Genomic DNA, 21,428 nt, shown 5'->3' with positions numbered 1-21,428 from the left:
GGCATTTGTGTAAGATGGATTTCTTTGCTTTTATAGTCTTGCTTTCCTTGGTTATGTGTTGGTGCATGGTGTGATTTCAAACCAATTTGTCATAAAACATTTGGGGTTGGGAGTGGATTTATAGCCTAATTTGAAATGAAAATAAAGGAAATACCTGATATTGCAGCACAATTTAGCACATGTTTTTGTTTCCTACCACATCATAAAAAATTATAAGCACAGTACTAAATTATCTCTAGGTTTTTTGTACAGCATTGTAAAACAACTGCCAGGCATTTGAGCCTGATGTTCTATTAAATAAATTATAGGCAAACTGTTCAGCAGATAAGAGGTGCCTTAAAGCAAAGCTTTTGTTTGTTTTTGATTAAAAATCATAAAGTAGAGAGACAAGTATTAATGTAGAACGGTATTAATGTTCTGTGCCCAGGAGCAAGAATCCTACAGGTATATTATAGCTATCATATGATAGAGACTAGGAAAAGAAGTTCATTCAGCAGTTAATTAAACAGGCTATTTAATTAAGCAACTAAAAATGTAGCTGAAATTAGATTAAAACTTTAAAAAGATAATTTGGCCTTTGAAAAATGTATTCATAGACATTTATCTCAACTACATAGAGTACATTACTAAATTGGGTAGCATCTGCAGGACTTAAATGTTGGATAAAATAAGAACAGACACTTTCTGCCAATTTAAAACACGATGATAGAATAAAGTGTCAAGACGAACAGCTGATTTTTCTGTTGATTGCCTAAGGGGAGTCTGGACATTATTCTGTAATATGTCAAATAAGATGGAAATTATTTTTGTAACATTTTCACATTTAAAATGTTAACTTTTATCTTTGGAATGGAAAACTTTTCTTTAATACTCAATAACTCCATTCAATGATGGGACAGGAAAAATATTTGAAATATAACAACAATCAACAATCAGGGTAGAAATACATTTAATCATATGATATCCTATTGCTTTTTTAATTTGTCCTGCATCTCTGTGCTCAGTACTGACTCAAATCCGATTTTCCAACCTTCTAATCAAATTCACCAGTTTGTATTGTTGTTCAAGTAAATTGTCCAATTAATGTTCTTTGAGAAATATTAAGTGGTTACAAAGCATGGCATTTTTAATTTAATTCTGGGGATTCATAATGTCACCAGAAGAGTCTTAAATAAAGCTTTAATACTTCCCAACAGACTCATTCATAAGTGCGGCAATACACAAAGATCCTCATTATGGACACCAATGGCCTCTAACCTTTGCAGTCTTATAGCAGATCTATCTAAAACAGTTTTCTAGCTAGAACACACTGTGCCTTTCTCACATTCCCATGAGTTTCATTTTATCCATCACTCCTCCCAGACAAGGAAACGGTCTCTTCACAGCCTCAGTGCCAGGGCTCACACCCAGGCATCTCAATCATGTGTACAACCTTAGCCGGAACACTGCCAGCCTATCGCAAATCTGCACTAAAGCTGAAGCAGAACTTGTCAGCTGTTATTAAAGACTGGCTATCTGATTCAGAAAGTATTATCACACCATTTATCATTTAACCTAATCTTAAGTCTTTGACTTCTTTCTTAAAATGTACAGTGCAGTCCATAAGTATTTGGACAGTGACACAATTTTTGCTGTTTTGGCTCTGTATCCCAGCACATTGGATTTGAAATTAAACAATGACTAGGAGGTGCAGAAAGCAGAATGTTAGCTTTAATTCGAGGGTATTTATTGGGTGAATATTATAGGAATCACAGCCCTTTTTATACATAGTCCTCCCATTTTAGGGGACCAAAGGTAATTGTACAATTGGCTGCTCAGAGCCAAAACAGCAAAATTTGTGTCACTGTCCAAATACATATGGACTGCACTGTATTTATAGAGCTGTTCATATTAAGCAAATACCCATACTGTCTCATTTCTTAAGGCTGCTTCACATTAGACAAACTTGATGTGTTCTTCATGTTAGGAATGATAAATGCTGTAGGAGGTAATTATAAATTAGGTGTTCCAAGCAGAATTAAATCAATAGAGAACTCTGTTTCGTTTAAGTACCATCTCACATTAAAAAGAACACAGAAGAGGACTAAGCACAATATGAGTTGAAAGAAAAACACAGAAATCATTACCAATCTATTTTGATTAAGTGCTGAATATTTTGTGGTTTTAATCATAATTAAAACCGTGTCAAATCTGACATTAGGGCTAGCATTATTTACTGTATATTACTGCACAACCATATAAAACTGGCCATCACATTTGCGTTCCTAGGGAGTGGGAAATATGTCCTCTTCAGCAGTTTTCATTTTTATCTTGGAAAAAGTGACAGCTTGAAAGTTTTGGTTGAGCTTGAAGGTTCAGACATTGCAAAAGCTTATTACACTTCCAGTCAGGACTACGCAGCAGAAAATAGCTCATCATTTCTTCGCATCTCCAATGTCTGAATAATATGAATTATGGCATTTTCAGTATTCACAGCCCAGAACAGATGCCTCACACACAATGAACAGCTTTGGGGAAAAACTCTGACAATCGCCACTGCTGACACAGGCCACTTACAGTACGTAAATTTATCATACTTCATAGTTAGCAGGATAGAAATTTCATACCTTCAGAAAAGGTAAATGTCAAGTCCTAGCCTAAAAATTAAAAGAAATTGTCATACTTAAATACTTTAAAAGGAGTCTTTTCTCCTAATTAATGATGGGGGTGTGTGTAGTGAATAAAATAATGGGTTTCTTTTCTCAGGTTACCAAGAAAAATGTCTTTAAGCTGGTATACTGGTTATTATAGATAGACTAAACAGCACTTCAGAAAATATTTTACCATATTGACTATAAAATAATTAAACCTAAACTTCTGATAGTCATATTGTTCCAACTTTTTGGTATTTGATCCAAATCTCAGCTCCAAATCTGCAAAATAATTATTCATGACTGCTGTTCCTTCTAGAGAGTACTGGAATTTTTTATCAATGTCTATTTAGCCATTCACTTTCATTCTGGTATGTTGATTATTTCCTGTACTAACTAAACATTTTTCTTTCTATTGTTGACTGCTTTTTTTATTTGTCCAGTATAAAGGACAAACTGATTAGTTCATACTTATTGAAAGCCACGAAAAATGTTTCTAAATCAGCTTGACTCTACTTTATTGGTTAATTATTCAGCTCTGGACTTACTCTGTGTAATATTTTCAAATGACTTTTCAACTGGTCCTCAGCTAATATGTCCATTAACTTGGGATTATACAAAACACTTTAGTTTAAACAGATATGCAAATTATCATTAAATGCCTGTACATACCCATGAGGGAATAACTGTACTAGTCATTATTGGTTATTAAAGTATGTAGCTGGTTCTTTTATTCACACAAAATTGAGGTTACAATTACTTTTTGTACTGCACATTTTCATACCCATTTATACAGTTTCAATAGTCTAGACAAAGAACATTAATCTAGACAAAGAATTTAAGGGTATACCATCAGGTATTTGAATCCATGACACTCTGATAAGAATTCCAAAGCCCTTTCCACAGTACCACCACATTACCTTTGTCATACCTTGGAAATCCTCAATTTAGCTTATAAAGACTTATAGATGCTAAGATGTGAGCACAGATTTACCAGAGATATCCTGTTTAACAAGAGCTCAGATGGAACAAAAAAAGAACCATAAACACTCGGTACACAAGGATGAAGATTGAGAAGCCATGAACATAGTATCAACATTGTATTATAATAGAGCAGCCGTTTACAGGAGCTGTGGTCTCCTAATCTCTTGCTTGCCTCACATTCAGAGCTAGGCAAGTCAGGGACAATATGAAAAAGACATCTCCAGATGATACTGTTTCTCCAGGTGATTTCTGGTTTCCTAGATCAGGAGTGGCCAGCCCTGGTCCTGCAGGGCCAGTGTGTCTAGAGCCTTTCCTTCCAACCCAGCTATTAGGTTTAATCTGAAAAGACCTAGAAAACTGGTTGCCACACCAGTCTTCCCAAAATGAGGATCGCCCACACCCACTCTAGATAGTGTGCCATAAGCTTGGTGACAGCCTGAATCCCAACTTATTCTAAATAGCATTTAAAATACATAATGAAGCACAAATGTATTCTAAATATCTAAGAAATATTGTACATTATTTTGCGAGAGTATGTCAGTGTCTTGTCTAACACAACATGCATTCTATCATGTTCAGGCCTACAAAGGAAAGACCGAATGCTTTTCTATAACCATTTTAAAGCAATTGCACATTTCTTTTCTCCACAGCAGAGGTTGGTAAGAAAAATGAAATCCTATACAATCACACCTTGTGCACAAGTTTCATGGTCTTTAGTACTGCTACGATCAAGAATGGTGAAATATCTGGATTAAAACATGTATATGGAAAGAGAAAACATATTTATTTGAAAATAGAATTTTAGATGTGCAGCAGTCGACTACTTTAAAATCAGGAAGATACATTACTAGGAATTCTTTAACATATACAGTATTTCTGTTATAGTTGTATTCTATTTTTCTGTTTCCCTGGTAATATTCTTTTAATTGGGATTTTCCCTTTGATATATACGTTCCACTATGCAGGAAAAAATAAAGCAAAGAATCATGACCACTAAGAACAGATGGCAAAATGTTAAAGAAGATATCAATCTTACTTATTGTCAGATATCCATAAGCATGCCAGATGCTTCTATTGAACACAGGATCAGGTGACTGAAAAGCATAATTAGTAAAACTGAATTTCATTATCTTTCTCAATTGTTTACCTATACCATGTTAAGATTATATAAATATTCCACCTGAAATATCCAAAGAGTGGCAACCAGAACAATCCTAGGTCTCAAAGAATGTTGCACAGACGGAGCAAACCTTTAACCTTAAAGGAGATTAGAAGTGGACTTGAATATAGTACCCAAAACCTTCAAAAGACATCATTAAAGAACATCAGGGAATACCTAAACCATCACAATTAAATAATAATAATAATAAAAAAAAAAAATAATAATAATAGCTTACACTTATATAGCGCTTTTCTGGACACTCCACTCAAAGCGCTTTACAGGTAATGGGGACTCCCCTCCACCACCACCAATGTGCAGCATCCACCTGGATGATAAATAAAGACCCAGGGGCATAAAATAAAATTAAGAGTGGGATAATTTCAAATGGAACACAAGAAACACATTGCACTTTACAGCTACGCAGGTAATGTTGATGAAGTTGGTCCCTGGGATCCCTCAATAAGTTCTTGATGAGATTCGTTGATAAACTGAGACATGAGAAAGGTGGACCTCCTCTCATTTGTACTCGATTTTCCTACATAAATCTGCTATAACATTGAGGCTTTATTTTCAGATTAACATTTATTTATCTTTCATGTGTACCCAGTTTTTGTATATAAACCGTATAAGGAGCCATGTATATTTCTTCTGAGATCTTAATCTCCTCCTGCTGTGTCCTTGCATTTTCAGAGCTGGTTCAGGGGTGTCTTCTTTCCTCATGTTTTCCATGCCCTTTTAATGAATAAGCTTTTCATATCTTGATTCAGGACAGTCACACAGGGTGCAAAAACCATTCTTCTTGTGATCGTTTGTCTCAAGTGCAATTCACACCAGTGAAAAATTACCTCCCACAACAATTTGTCCTTGAGGTTGAAATGACTTGACATGGAAAAAAGTGGTAATGGACAAATTGAACATTTTGCATAAAATCTTAAAGATTGTATCTGTTTTTAACAATGTGGGATTCTGTTACACCCCATCAGTTTTAGAACTTACAATATTAACTTTGATATGCATGAGGTGAAGTTGAACAGACCATTATCTTAATTTACTGGTTTTAGAATTATACGAGATTATCAGTAAGATGACAAATGTGACTTCGTGCTGGTGGATGAAATAATAGTTTACTTTTTATTATGTTCACTATTATACGATAGATTACTTAAAAGTCTGGTTACAATAAAATGAAGGTCTATGGCAGTAAAATATTAGGAATTAACTCATACCCAAACAACAAAGTAAGATATCAGTTATCGGATAACTGCAGTTAAAAAATATAACTGAAATGTTTCCAGGCAGTCCATTTTAGAAACTGCGGCAACAAATGAATACTGACAGTAAAAAGACTAAACGTATTCCACATTGTGACAAAACTTTAATTCCTTCTTTCTCCTATGTTCAAAATTAATGAGTAGATAAACCTTTTTAAGTGAAGTATTGGTAGGCATTAATATCCTAGGATGAAGGTTTGTTTGAACATCGTGTCAAATATTTAGATTACAGATTCAGTAGAATTAATTACCAGTAGTATCATCAAGACCAAAGAAATGCTAGTTACTTCTCTGGAGCTAAACATAAATGACAACAATCACATACAATGCATTCTTCAAAATTGCATGTTAATCTTTTCTCACATACAAAGAATTATGCAGAATGTCAGTGAGGAAAATATTTTAAATGTATTTATGAAAAAAAATTAATAACCTAACTACAATGGCAAGGGAAGGGAAAGTGAAGAAAAGCTTTTTTTTAAACATGCAGTAATATACTCAGTTATGCCATTTTTAAGTATTGTGTGAAATTTGGGGACTTTGAAAACAGTTGTTTTTATTTCTGTTCTCTCATTTCAGATGTTTCTGCTCCTCAGTGTTACCCCTGAACAGCCTCTGAACTAAGTTAAGACACGTTCTGTATTTTGATGTCCAGGTTATTGTGTCCTGGACTTTATGCTGCAGCAACTGTAGTCTGCATCTCAGTTGTGCAGATGTTTTGATGTGTGCTTTAATGTGCCTCAGAGATACAGCTCCCTGGTTTCTCTAGACTAGACAGCTGATTGTTAAAAGTTCTTGAAGCAGAACCCATCATTCCCCAGGCAACCTTTCTCTCATGGATATAAAAGCTTCCTTCAATCATGTCAATAAAAAGCAGATGACTCATTACGCAGGCAGGAAATGGTCTTAGCCTCAGTGTTCTTGCATTAATTAAAATCATGTCGTTTTGAATGGCTATTTAAGCAGATTTTTTATTTAAATAGTTCTGGCAACTCGTTTTAACTCAATTCAAATACCAAACACTGAGCACCTGACATTTTTATGAGATCACATGATTTGAATCGTTTGTAATCACCTTAACATCATGCCACTACTTAAAATGTAACTCACATTATGGAGGTACACACGGACCAATTGATGAAAAAATTATGCTTTCTCATGGTACATGGGTGCATTAGTTGTGGGCAGTTTCATTTTAATATTGGAAAAATAGTTTAGTGAATTAAGTCTTTTTTTTTTCCTTCCAGAAAAGTCAAAATTCTAAAATCTGGTCATTTGTGCAAGTCTTTAGATCCTCACCAACAGCAATAATCAATGGTGACCAGAGTCTACACCATGTTAAGTAAACGTTTACTTTCTGAAGGTTCCTACAGGCATTTGGAATAGTAATATTAAGTACAAAGTTAAACTAATTAGAAATACAGCATATAATTTTACCAGCTGGCAGACGTCCTACCATTTTGTCAGGAAATAAAGATTGGCACAGGAGGAAACCTGTAAAAATACTGTGTTTATGTTCTGTCCAATGGTTGCCATTGTTTTGAGTCTGCTTTAATGTGATTTAAATTACTTCTTAATGTACAAAGGAGGTCTTGTAGAACCCTCACCATAATGTATTGTTTAGAACTAGACAGCAGCAATCACTAAGACTCTTCAACAGCACATTTATACCTGGTATAACTTATTCTAACCAAGCTATAATTCAAAGACGCTATAAGAGACTATAGAGCCTTATTAAGTTTTTATACATCCAGGATGGTGTAGCAATATATATTAGCCTGTTTGAAATATGCATTAAAGACATTATTCTGGGGAAAATTGGACTTTCTGCATAGATCATCAACAATATAATGGCTGATGACAGTTATGGATAAGGGGTATTTAAAGGACATTAAAATGTAATTAATTCCTGTTAAATTACCTTCAGTAAAGCTTGAAAGGGGGTACACTTCCTGGTGTATGCTGATGACAACTACTGGAATAACATTGCAAGTATCCAAATGGACTAGTTCTTGCGACCAGGACAAAAAAAATATTTACATTTCATTTTAGCATAAATTACATATTCTTCTTGGCTCAGAGCAAGGTATCTACCCTTGTGGATATTTAAGTATATTGGACACAACTCTGGAGATACCCATATTTTTGTTTTTAATTGGACATTATCCCCTTAAAAGCTCACAGAGGAATATATACTACCTTTTAGTTTTACTACTGACATCCACCAGCGTTGCTTTCAAATCCCATCATTCTTCTTTAATCTTCTGCTGCCAGCATGGCTGTCAAGAACTTTTCACGGCTTCAAGCTGTTCTTACAGCTACCTGTCGTGTTTGTCATTTCACTAAAAGAGCTCGTTAGTAACTCGGGACACGTTAAGTCAAAAGTAAAATTATTTTTTTAGGGGTAGAGCTTTGTAGTATCTTTACCTTTTGTTTGAGGCTCAGCTGATCTGTACATGGCACTATCAATGCCCAGGTTTCAAGGTTCACATGGCATCCAGGTCAAGTGTGGGCTGCCTTGTCCTACTCCTTTGCCTGAAATTGTGGAAACTGCAACACTAGTCTGAAAGAAACTTCTGTACTGCCATAATTTATGATCTTTACAAAAACGTTTTATGTGACTGCTCATAGATTAAAAAAAACAACACAAAATACATTTTTTAAAATTAATATTTTATTTACAATGCAGAACTACTCCGAGACCTTTCTAAGTTTTTGTTGGAATTGAGCTGCCATTCAAGATCCGTTAGGAACACTTGCATAGAACTAGGATGAAAGATTCTTTCAACAGCAAAAAAAAATCTAGAGCTGATGAACACAAAGTACACAAACACCTTGCAATTGGTTTCACAGGGGATATAGGACATGCCCTTTATCTGCTAGCAGCGATGAAAGCTCAGACATCATCTCTCCCTATGCCTTGCTCTCAACCTTAACTCATTCCAGTTCATACCATTTGAGAACACCAAGAACAATTGTGCTGAATGTTTCATTTTATGTGTTAAGCAGTGAGGATTTTCTTTGCATTGACCATCTGAGGGAACGGAAGTAAAGGCTTAGGAATGGATGTAGTTTCATGGTTCTATGATCCCTGTGACCTTTCAGGAACAATCTTTCTGTGTATGATACTTCACTTGCAAACCCAGATGCATCTTGATATTTGATTTTGACAATGTTGCTAAACGACCACGTTTTATATCAGTTGCATAACTTTTAAAATAGACATTTGACAATATTCTCACTAGAGATGGCCTTCTGCATTATTTTAGCAGAACTTTTCTTTGCCTATTCAAACAGAGCAGTGGCTTGCTGATATGGAAACTAATTTATGTCTACTAGTACAGCAGTTCAGCCTTATTTTGGAATAAGAAGATCACAAATTCTATATTTTCTCTGAATAAAAGTTAGAATATTACGTCAATGAGAAAGATTTTAACCGGTTCCGACTGTTTTATTCTTGAAGGAAACAAGCTATGCTGGTAACATTTACTTCTCTTCTATTATCCTGTGGATTATATAATAGGAGGGTGACGCAGTGTTTAGCATTGCTGCCTTGCAGCACTGAGGCCATGGGTTCAATCCCTAGGGTGTTACCTGTGTGGAGTATGTATATTCTCCACATGTTCATGTGTACTTCCTTTGGGTGCTCCAATTTCCACCCACATGCAAAGACACTGGTAGGTCAATTGGTTTTGTTGCTGTGTGCGTTTTGCGATGGACTGGTCTGTATCCTGTAGGGTAGCGATACATCCTGTAGCGATGTAGGGTGTATCCTGCCTTGTGCCGCAGGATAGGCTCCAGCTCCCCTGTGACCCTGTATTGGATAAAATAGAAAATGGATGGATTATATAATAACAAGGCATTTAATACAATACAAATTAGAAAGGATACTGAAAAGGAAAGCATCTGGAAAGCACAGTGGTTTTTCATTTGCCTGAGAGGGGTAAGCTATGTTATGGGGTTAAACTAGTTTCTACTTGTTAACTGTTCCTGATTGCGGATAACAGATTTTCACAACCATGGTTCTCAAACATCTACAGCAAAACAGAAAAATTGCTTAAAGGATTACATTTCTATAACATATGTGGGGGAAACATGAATGGGCTATCTAATTCCTATTTAAAAGTGTTCAATTTTAATGAAGCAATAGCATAACATCATTCCATTCTGAGCTAAGGGGATTACATTCCAAAGTATAGCCCAATATTTCTGAAATCTCCTAAACTCCTGTTGAGAGGAAACGGAGGTGATAGGTACTTTAAAAGCAGACGCTATGCAACATGCACAAAATGAATCTATGATAAATATAGGGTATACATAAATCACACAGATTACCTCATATAAATGTCAGGGAGTGCGGAGAGTGAATCACAGATCACTAATGTCTAAGGCTCTGTGACAAACTACTAGCCACCAGATGGCTGCTGAATAAAACTAAATCTGAATTTTGAACAAAGCAGTTGAGGAAAGGATTCTTCCAAAAGGCCCTGTAAACAATGCAACATCTACCAAATCTTATAAATGTGTTGGAGGATTAACCTTACCTGGGTGAGCAGCAGGTCTACGTTCATCATGTTAACAGTGAACATGGTCTCCAGCAATATGACCATTTCAAGCTGTGATGGATGCCAGACTTGACCTTGCGGCCTTCTGTTAGGTAAACAATTTTAGAATTCATAATTATTATTAAATCATTAATTAGTATTAAAATTTGCTGGATAGCAGCGTTTTCGAGATTCATTTAAAGTATTTTAATCCATGTGTAAACCTTGGGTTAGAAGCGACTTCTTTCACAGAAAATCAACTGCCTTGAAATGCCTCTGGTTTCTTGAATGTAGACCGTTTAAGCTTCTTTAATTATAATTATGTCAAGGCAACCAGTTCCACCCAAACCAGAATTATAATCTGGCCTGCCATTTATCTGTTTCTGGAACCCAACATATTGGACCCTATTTCTAAGAGGATTAATTTCCAACACAGCTCCTCATCAATATTATTAACCTTTGGGGCTTTACTTGCATCAAGCAGAAATGCAACTTCTCAAAGAAGTAGTGACGAAGTCTGAGCAAACTGCTACAAACAGGGCTAAGTCAATCAACCAGGGGTATAGAGTTTTTGGAATGACTGATGGCAAATTTCATCCTGAAAGGTTAAGGAAAGAAACGAGAAAGAAAAATACTGTTTCTCTCCTTACCTTTCAGCATGGAATAAAACTTTACCTTTTCCTTTACAGCCCACACATGCTGGTACAGCTACCTACTTGTTGGCAAATTTGACATGTTAAATCTTGTGTTCTGGCAGTTCTAAACATCCAAAAATTAATTAATTATTCCCCCATCAAGATTGGGAACCATTAATTAAAATCCTTGGCTTGCCTTTTGAGGAATTTGAAACACATTAGATTATCTGAATGATGCATAAAAGGGAGCTGTGTTTAAGATGATCAAAATCAATATCTGCTTAGGTCACTCAATATAAAGAGCAGGCAATTTAATAACCCTTGTAATGACATGACTGTGAAAAGCATTTTTTAAAGGTCGGGCATAATCCTGAAGTCACAGAACTCAGAAATAAATAAAATAATGTGATACAATAATGCAGATCTATGCAATTAAAATATTAACAGCAAAATTTAACATGGTCCCAGTTGTGGAGCTTTCTTCAGGAGTGAGAAGAGAGTTGTCACTAGCAATCAAAGACTAAGAGCAATTTCATATCGTACTATGTAAGTTGGCAGCCACATTCCTTTGTGTGCATTCATTGATTTTGTTCCATTCCAAGTTTGAGAAAATGTGTGCATTTAAAACTTTAAAAGATAACAACACCAATTATCTTCCTTGCACAGCACTCCAAGTAACCACAGAGTTGACATAAATATAACTTGTCATTTATTCCCGGATTTCCACCAAATAAGGATGATGGGTCTTGACAAATTGTCTCGACTGACCTTGGCCCCAATTAAATACAGGACAGTATAACACATATAACTCATTATTTTAGTTTTGACATGTAAAGATTTCATATGTTTTCTACTCTTATCATTGTCGCAGGTTTTTTAATGTTTAATGTTTCATTCTTGTTTCCTATTGGTGTTTTGAGAGTGTATAAAAAAAATAAACATTTTAAATATATATATAATAATAGGAGTCCTATAGTTGGAAACGTCTCCAATTAACTAGCCATCTTTGGAAAAGTTCTGATAACTTCAGATACTTCAGACCAACAAGTACTTGTCATTACTATGTCAAGTGATGCAGTAGTCTTGAGTTTAACTGCAATTGAACACATTCTGTTTATTATGAAAAAAGAATTGACTTGCCCCCGTTATACTCACAGGGCAACAGCACGAATCATGCAGTGTCACATATAAAAATTACAAAATTCAAATAGTATATTAAACAGGATCCGACAATATAAAAAATAGACAATTTACAAGTGTGATAAACGTGCCCTCGTACAATCAAGTGTGACTTGACTCATTTTCACACTCTTATCATTTTACTGAAATATACAAGCATGACAGCTTCACGTACTGAATCATCATGACTTTTTATACATTAAATATTTTAGACACCTGCAGAACACTTAAACAGTGATTAAAGCTCGAAATAATGTATTTCACAGTTCAGGGAATAGTAAATAGGGTGGTATTAAAAAGAAATGATCACTACACAGTAGTTTCATGTTTCCATAAGCCAGTCCTTATATTGCCAGTGTTATCTGCGTTGATTAATGGCACATTTTGCCCACTGTCTTTAAGTGGTCCATTCTGACTAGCCAAATTCAGGCCATATGACTTCTGGCTCTCAATTTCAAGGATTGGTTGCTTTAAGCTGTCTTTGCTTGTGTCTGATATTCCACAGCCTACTTCCCCTGTGCCGCCACCTCCTCCTTTATCAGTGCTCCTGCTGCGTCTGGGCATTGTGGTGCTGGCATCGCTGCTGTCCTGCTGGAACTGGTTCTGGTGCCGCTCTCTGTAGGCCAAGTAGGCGGCTCGGCGGTTTCTCGTGTGGCTGTCATAGCTGCTGTGACGGTTTCTATGGAAGCCGTTTTGTACGCTCCCTTCCACGCTGGTGGGAACATCGTAGGCATACTCTCTCAGCACCGTCAGCCTGCTGGCTCGGTGGGCTCTAGTCCTGTTTTTATGGTGCCTGCCCGGGTGCCCATTTGGACGGAACTGAACCTCAACTGGTGCAATGTGCATTTTAATTTCATTGTCCAACGAATGCTCTGTCAGGCTGTTATCCACCTGGGCTGCCCCATTGCTATGGGCAGGATTTGGCTTGCACTGAGCCGCCTCAACCTGCAGATTAGTCAGCTTGCAGCCCTGGGAGGAATTTTTAACGCTGGACGCGCTCTTGTTCGTGCAAGAGGATTCAGCGCTGCTGTTAGCACATTTAGGAGCCTCACCATTCCCGCTGCTTGAACCCACTGGAGGAGCATTCACTTGCACAGAATAAGTGCTTCTCCCAGGACAGCAGGCAGAGATCCAATAACGGCGCATGTCTTCTCTGTTGACACAGTGGTGGACCACTAAAAAGGCACCCAGGCCCAATGCCACCACCCCAAAAAGACAACTGAAGATGAGGTCTACTGGGTAATCCTGCGAGACCGACACAGCCCCAAAAACCCACAAAGCCACAAACAGCAGCAGGGTCAAGCTAGTACCAAACAGCTGTGCTGGAAAAGTGTGCTCATTCTCCAGGGCTGACAGAGAGACGGCCGAGTAATTGCCCTGGGAGATGGACAGAGAGTCATTGAGGTTGGTCTCTCCGTGCTCGTTGGTTGCCAAGCGCTGCTGCTCCTCTGCTGGCTCCTTGAGCTCATACTTCCTTTCCGGGTGCCTTTTTAGTTGGATGAAGATACTAAGAAAATACATACAGTTTATGAAGATGATGAATCCCGCTGGGCCATAGAACGCGCCAAGGCTGGGCTCCCATGCCATCCAACAGCTGAAAGATTGAAGTTTAAACATTACATTTTTGCGAAAGACAATTAGATGGTGTCCACAATCTAATGAACCAGCCTTCTTTGGTTTTATTTATATACGAGAACTTCAGGTTGGAATGGTGATTTAATATTTATAATGTTATGTATGATCATTGTTATAGTGTGAACTGGAAACATCAATAGCCAAAACTGAGGGTGAGCAAAAACAAAACCCAATAAGGTTATACTAAAGTATGCATTCTAAAATATGGTACATATACTGTTTTATATTTTTTCTAATAACACCACATCTGTTATTAAATCTTGAGATGATTCATTGATTTTTCTGTACAATGGAAGTTTCAATCAAATACTTCTACACTGCAGATATAAAATTGCTATTTGCTGTTATGTAACTGTGAACAGCTGTCACGTCAAAGATGAACAGCTTTAGAAACAGCAGTTGCAAGCAAGTAAAGTGAGATCTATAAATAGACAGCCATAATTAGTTTAGTGGCAATTATGATGGAAAACAACACACTTTAATATAGCTCTAAGAAATTCAAAGATACCATGTCCATCTTGAGGCAAACACTTCCCTATTGAAATTTCTGAGAAATGTAGTGAAAAACAAAGTTTTGTTGCTGAAAGCACTACAGACCAGTTGATAAATGAAGGCTTCTACAACAACAGAAAGCAGCAGACAATCTTACTAAAGGAATTCATCTTTACTTATTAAATGAACTACTGTGCTTACTATAGTGCATTCACTTGGCTTCCGTAATTTTTTATATTTGCTGCAGCAGTTATTCCACAGACAATGACAGGAATTCCTCCACCTATTAGGTAAAACCTGCAAGAAGAAGATAAAGTAGCATTAATTTCATCCACGGTAACACAGATATTCCCTTTCTTCATCATTAATTCGAATCATACAGGAATGAGCCCTACACGTACATCAGACTTAAAGGTGCACCACACGTTTTTGAGGGTGATGAAGACAACGCAGTTTAGTAATATCATTAATGTGCTAGGAATTCGATTTAGGCAATTCAATTTAGACAAGAAAATAAATTTAAATATCTTACAGCGAGACCAATTCATATATATTGAAACTCAACAGGTAGTTAAGTAAGGTGAAATATGTATATGCCCCATGATGCATTGGCAGTTTGAAGAGAGAGATCCTTCAACAACCCTTAAAATGTGTCATCAACTCTTAAATATTAACTCAAGTTAATCATGCACACATAACCAAAACACTGCCATGTCACCAAAGTCTTAACATTTTCCAAAAGAACAGCATAAAGCTATTTTTCACACATGTTGACATTTTTGTTTGAATAACCATGTCAACACTCAGTACAAGACGGCATGCTTTTGTGTCCATGTTCCAACACTGTAGACAGGAGATTTCCAAATGCAGGGTCATGAGCTACCAAAAGACTGCAGGAAGATTCCCTATGGATTATGTCTGAGCATTCCTTTTTAATGATGGGCACTGAGACAGTAACACTCAAAGGATCCAAATTGCTTAAACAGCAAAGTGAGATGTTAAAACGTGTGTGTGACTATGTTTGTTCATTTGTTTTTGTAAGAGAAAAATAGGATTATTATTAAACTTTGCTTTTAACAGACCATTTTCTTAAAAGGGTATTTCTGAATAAAGAACCCTGTAAAACAAACACCAAAAAAGATGCATGCTGTGAAACATGTAATATGGAAGTATGAGAAATTTAAAATTGTGAGGTATTAGTCTCATTGATAATCTAAATTCACAACAACTGACGTTGTTTTGAGACATTACAAATGGACTAATGAAGCCTTCAAAACACTAGTTCTTTGTATTCCAGACATCCTCATTTGCTGGATAAATCATTGCTTTTTAGAAACCTGAAAGAATCTGAATTCTGCAAGTGTGCAAGTATGTATTAAAAGAATCAGTCATCTTAACAGTAAAAAGTTATACTCTCTCACAGCATATTAGTTTCACAACTGGAGAGTAACATCTAGTAGCAATAGAACCCGTCATAAATGGAGCTGTCTAGGGCTTCTCTCGAACTAACCATTAAACAGCCAAAAAAAAACAAAACAAAGATATGCCTTTTGATTAACAATATGTAGCCCATGGAGAGGACTAAAATTTGCAATAAATACACCTGGCAACTGGACAAAGCAACAGATGTTTCTGGAAAAGAATGTTTAAGTCGTGTTTGTGCAGTGTCTCTCAGAAGGGGTCTTTCATTAAGAAAAAGATCGACAAAACTTTCCGGGTTCAAATTCATGTCACAGGGAAGAAAAAGAAATGGCTGTGGCTATCTCTATAAATACAACAGAATACTTGGTCAAGTAAGACCTTTAAAACAATGCATTTATCAGCTTCACAAGCATTTGGTTGGAGGTAAAAATCAAGGACCGTGCAATGTAACAAAAAGCCACATTTTGTACCACCTACTGTACCTGTGCTTTTCCTCAATAACATCAATTACCACAAAACTCCAAAAAACAGACTTTCTCAAAGCTGCTCAACAAATTGAAAATGTGTACAAATCAACCCAAGGACATCCTTTATACTCATGGCAGTATGGAAATCAAGTAATATGTTCACTGTTTCTTTTGTTTGGGAAAATGTGGGTGGCTTTGGTTTAATTACACATTACTATTTGACTGTTTTTTTATGGATAGTATTATGATGATAATCACTACTTTATAACATTTATGTAAACGTTGGCACTGTGCGTATACATGTACATGTCTGGACATCCGGTTTCTGTTATTTATATTAAAACAATATCTACTGTTAGACAAATATTAAAAATGGAAAACTAGATTACTCCAGGAAATTCCTGTGCGTCACTGCTATATTCATATTTATAGTAAATATATACAGTTGGCAGCAAATACAGACAAAATGCAGTCTGTGCAATACTGTAATGTAGTAATCTTCTTAATCTGTGAACTACTGACCCAAAGTAGTTAATAACAGTGAATAACCATCTGTTAAAATAATATCATAATGAATAACCCTGAGGAGTTGCTTTGAATGAATTAGCAGTGGAAAGACTCAAATATGAGTCATTTATAACTTCTGTTCATATTTTCAAACATTAAATCTACTATGTTACTGAGCAAATTAATGTTTTAAGCTTAAAGAAAATTATTAATGCAGTGCATTTCTTATCACAAACCTAAATATTTACATCACATATTTTCTCCCATGTATTTGTTCTATATAAACAAAAAATGAAGACGTTTAGGGTGTCGTTAACGGAGTCTGAGTGCTTGTTTATGAGTAGTTGTCTTTTTTTTACCCAGACAACTAAAACCCATATTTTAAAAAGTGTAGCTGTGTTATAAAACACAATGATCTTTTCCACTTTTAAATAGAGGCAAAAACCCAGCCTCTGTGAGTACTTGGCATTACTTACAAGGATATAATTCTCAAGAATGATCATTACTGACATCTTGTGGTCAAAGACATTCTGCACCAAGAGTAGCCTTTTCAGCTCACCATGTTTACTGAATATTAGTTTCTTTTATTGGATCTAGTCAAGAGGCAGTTCAGAATAGCTATTTACATAAGGTGAGGAACAGCAGCTCCAAACGCATTCAGTATTTACATAATTTTCCCCCATCGCAAAAGGTCCTGCGATTAAACTCGACATATTTTGCAGTTTGAGCGTTTACTTCCCGCGAAGTGCTCAGAAAAGTGTTGCGACACTCCGACACGGACGGAGGAGAACGCAGCGACTGCTTGGTCACAGCTCGATCAGCGGTCGTACCGGAGCATGGGCCTCGGTGGGGGAGGGGGCTCGTCCAGGTCCTCGCATCTCTTTGCCTTCCGGGTCACCTGCTTGTAGATGTTCCTGGCCATCACGCCCACCCACAGCAAAGTGGCCAGTGTGGAGTAATGCAGAATGATCCCCACCTGAGGAAAATTAATGAGTTATAATCGAGTCACAATTACACCACATCAAGAGAAGATGAATCAATTTTTGATGATCCTAACTGAATTTAAATATTCCAGATAGTTAACTGCATGAAGTATGCACATACAGTACCACTTAGATACCCCTTTATACCAATTTTACAAGCTAACCAAATACTGACAATAGATACTGTATATAAGATCTGCATTCAATTGCTTATCTGGCTTGCATTAAGTAATTCAGTGTTAACCTGCACAAATTCTTAATGACTTCTAAGTGCTGTCAGATTTTCTGCTGTAAAGGAGCCTAGAAAGTAGAATTCTCCAGATATTTCCCATAACTTCTATAATACATTAAACATTTACTGTTACATATGTGCAAAACATTCGCCAACAAACAGCACTGACAATACAGCATGTAATTTAATTATAATTACCACCTGCAGAAACAATTTGAGAAGTGAATACAGAAGTATAAATAGTATAATATTCTAAACATGAATGTTTACTTGCATCCAAGTTATGCCCTGTAGGAAATGGTGCGCAATTGTCCTGTTATATTTTCTTGTTATCACTGCTGTCAAATACGCGTTTTCCCCACCTAAAAAGATGACTAACATTTCAGCTTCCCTTAATAGATTTCCCTTTTGTGCAAACTGTTAAGCAAATTTATTGAGTCGCAAAATTAAGCAAAATAATAGCTTGAATTACATTTTTAATAAATCTCATTGAAAAGAATAAACGTTGGTACATAATTATCCACAGGAATAAAGATTTTTTTGGTGACATTTTCCTAACAAGATCTTATAATCTTTAAATCTTATGATATAAAGGGTGTGAATAGTGAGGCATTCTGAAGTGTTTTACTAGTTCCCATTCTTTTCTCAAATGCCATGCTTCATCAAGATTCTGAAACAAAATAAAATGCAACTTACTGCCTGGCAAATGCTGGTGTTGCGCATCTGATTAATGCCTCCGATAAATACCACGCAAGTCAGGAGAATGTGAAAGCACAGATTAACAAGCATGTGCCAGCACTTCCGGCTGATTCGGACAGACCTGGAAAATCAAAGCACAGTTACGAACAATGCGGAAACAAAATCCTTGGAAAATCTTGGATTGTCAAATTCTATAACACAATAATAAACAGCTTTAAAAAAGCCGTTTGATTTTTTTTTCCACGATTCTTAATTCTTTATTAACCCTGGCAAAACTAGACAGTTCCTTTAGGGATTTTATAGAAATTCCGGATTATCCTTACTTGACTCTTGTAAGATAAGACTGCAGAAGGTGAATAATCAGATACTTCAACTACAGTATATTTGACTTACCTGTGATGGTACACGTAGCTGACAATTATTGTCAGCAGACACAGCAGAAGTATCACGGCAGTAGCGTAGATGACTGGATGAAGCAGCTCAGTTGTTAAGGTAAAGTACTCTCCTCCACTTAGGTCCTAAAAAAAAAGTTACACAACACCCCACAATTCAATCTATTTTGCAGGGTTGTAAAAAAAGGACTACGCCAACCTATTACTTGCTTAGGGTTTCAAAAAGCTGAGGACAGTGCAAGCCAGAAAACCCCTATGCAGGAGGAGACAAGTTGGGTGGCAGAGCCATAAAAAAAATGTAGAATTATTTTAGAAAACTTCAAAATGCAGTTTTACACCATACTTTAAAAGCTCCCTCCCCAAATAGAACCATAACATCAAAATTAAGTCAGGATTTCTTGCTTTTTCGATTCATCCGAGCTAAAATATATTCATTTAAGAACGCGTGAGAAAAAAAACATTCGTATTGAAGGTTTTCTGTTAACGAGATTTAATCTGCTGCACTGTGCATTTAACGTGATAGATTTGCACATATGATTGAATGACAGGCACATTTAACTTAAGATAAAGAACAGAAATATTATGTTAAATATGAAATTATCCATGCTCTGAAAGAAAGAGAATTATATTAAAATAAGCTAGTCATTATATATGAGAAGTAAAATAGAAAGAAACATTATATGTAATGGTCTAATACCAAACGATGGTTTATCAATTCATTTTTCTTTACCATTAGCACTGCATAGTTGTTGAGTGAACTGCAGGAAATAGTGGTGAAGTTGTCATCAGAGAAGAGGATGCGGCAGTCTTCCGACTCCCAGCCCCCCTGTCCGTTGAGGAGGCTGAAGTTCCAGTAAGCCGCTACCGCGTCCACACCATGGGCAAACCGCCGCAGGGTGGCATTCACTGGGTTCCGCAGGTTTTTCAGAGGATACCCATCTGCAGCATAAAATTACACTGAAAATCCTTGTTCTCACAGCCACTGGGAACCATCTGCATGTACCGGGTTTTAGTCCAACATCTCAGTTTTCAACACTTTAAACTCTAGTCAAAGGTGTATTTTTTTTTCCCCACAAGCAGTCATTGCGTTCGTCCGAACATCACTCGTGTTGGAACCACCAAAGATAAGCAGGTGTGGTCCAAAGTGGGTGGAAAAGCCACTTCTCTGCTGTGTCTATACCATGTCCAAGCTGCAGCAACAGACCTTACTTTTGGACATGGCAATGATTGCAATGCAGAATCTATTCTATTCATAGATCATAGCCTCGTTAAGCAAATTACTTGTGTTGACATAGAAAGCTTCCACGCTTGTATGTCAAGAAAAAAAGTTGACCGGCCATGGACAAAATACTGTAGCCTGCAGTGTTGATATATCCAACTAAGAAACAATTTATACATTTACTTTTATTCAATTTTTATTTAAAATCCATATTGTTCCCTTTCAAAGATTTCATTGCGAAAGTATTAGCAACATACGCTTTCATACACTGCCTTAATGGATGAAGTAAGATATGGCTTATTTTCTGTTAAATTAATTTAAGTCATTCCACATGAAAGTGGACTCGGAGCCTCAGACAAATCCAATTGTTCACTTATCAAAATTCGATCTATATGTCTTGACCAAGCTCACCTATCTTTGCGAGGATGACAGGGGTTGCCACACTTCTCCTCTTCCGGTCATCAGCCAGCACTGTCGAATTCCCGGTGGTTGGGAAAAGTTTTCCATTTCTAAAGGCTAGGAGCTGTAGCTTGTAATAGGCTTCATCTGGTTGGCCGGCAGTGGTGTATTGAGAGAACAGAGTTGAAGGCAGCTGGATAGAGGCCTCTATAATAGTGTTCTGAAGAAATTCAGAGCAGGCAAGAAATTTAGTCACCAGAGCTTGCTGCACTTGAGTAGTCACTGCTGCTCTCCTTCATCTTTTAAAAAAGCAACTAAAACAGATCATTGTCTTGCTGATGCTATAATACCTTTAAAAGTTGGATAGGTATATTCCTAAGCAACACAATCGCTTTTCAATAAGTCAAAAGAACATGGACACAATTTTACAACAGAAGCACAAGGTTAACTTTCTCCCAATATTACAATCATGGTTTCAAAATCATATTTGTCCATTGTCATAATAATGATAAACGTTTGTTAAGCATTGCCACACATTTAAATCTTAAGCGAATGTGCACACAGCTTTCCTAGATA

At 36.5% G+C, this 21,428-nt stretch overlaps 1 protein-coding gene across 1 annotated transcript in view; it reads right to left on the bottom strand.

Annotated features, from left to right (window-relative positions):
- Window positions 1–12,314: 12,314 nt before the first annotated feature.
- adgra3 (adhesion G protein-coupled receptor A3) overlaps window positions 12,315–21,428 on the bottom strand; it is a 49,379-nt gene continuing 40,265 nt past the window's right edge. Inside the window, exons 13-19 of the mRNA XM_069191155.1 lie at window positions 20,865–21,072; window positions 19,965–20,173; window positions 19,236–19,360; window positions 18,840–18,963; window positions 17,759–17,904; window positions 14,734–14,829; window positions 12,315–13,999 (exon numbers count right to left, since the gene is read on the bottom strand). Of these exons, the coding sequence (XP_069047256.1) occupies window positions 12,715–13,999; window positions 14,734–14,829; window positions 17,759–17,904; window positions 18,840–18,963; window positions 19,236–19,360; window positions 19,965–20,173; window positions 20,865–21,072 (2,193 nt within the window). The 3' untranslated portion in view covers window positions 12,315–12,714. The remainder of the gene's footprint in view (window positions 14,000–14,733; window positions 14,830–17,758; window positions 17,905–18,839; window positions 18,964–19,235; window positions 19,361–19,964; window positions 20,174–20,864; window positions 21,073–21,428) is intronic.

The sequence above is a fragment of the Lepisosteus oculatus genome, chromosome 1 (assembly GCF_040954835.1).
Source record: "Lepisosteus oculatus isolate fLepOcu1 chromosome 1, fLepOcu1.hap2, whole genome shotgun sequence".
Classification (NCBI taxonomy): Eukaryota; Metazoa; Chordata; class Actinopteri; order Semionotiformes; family Lepisosteidae; genus Lepisosteus; species Lepisosteus oculatus.
The sequence above is the reverse complement of the archived record's forward strand: the minus strand, read 5'-3'. Positions and strand labels throughout refer to the sequence as shown.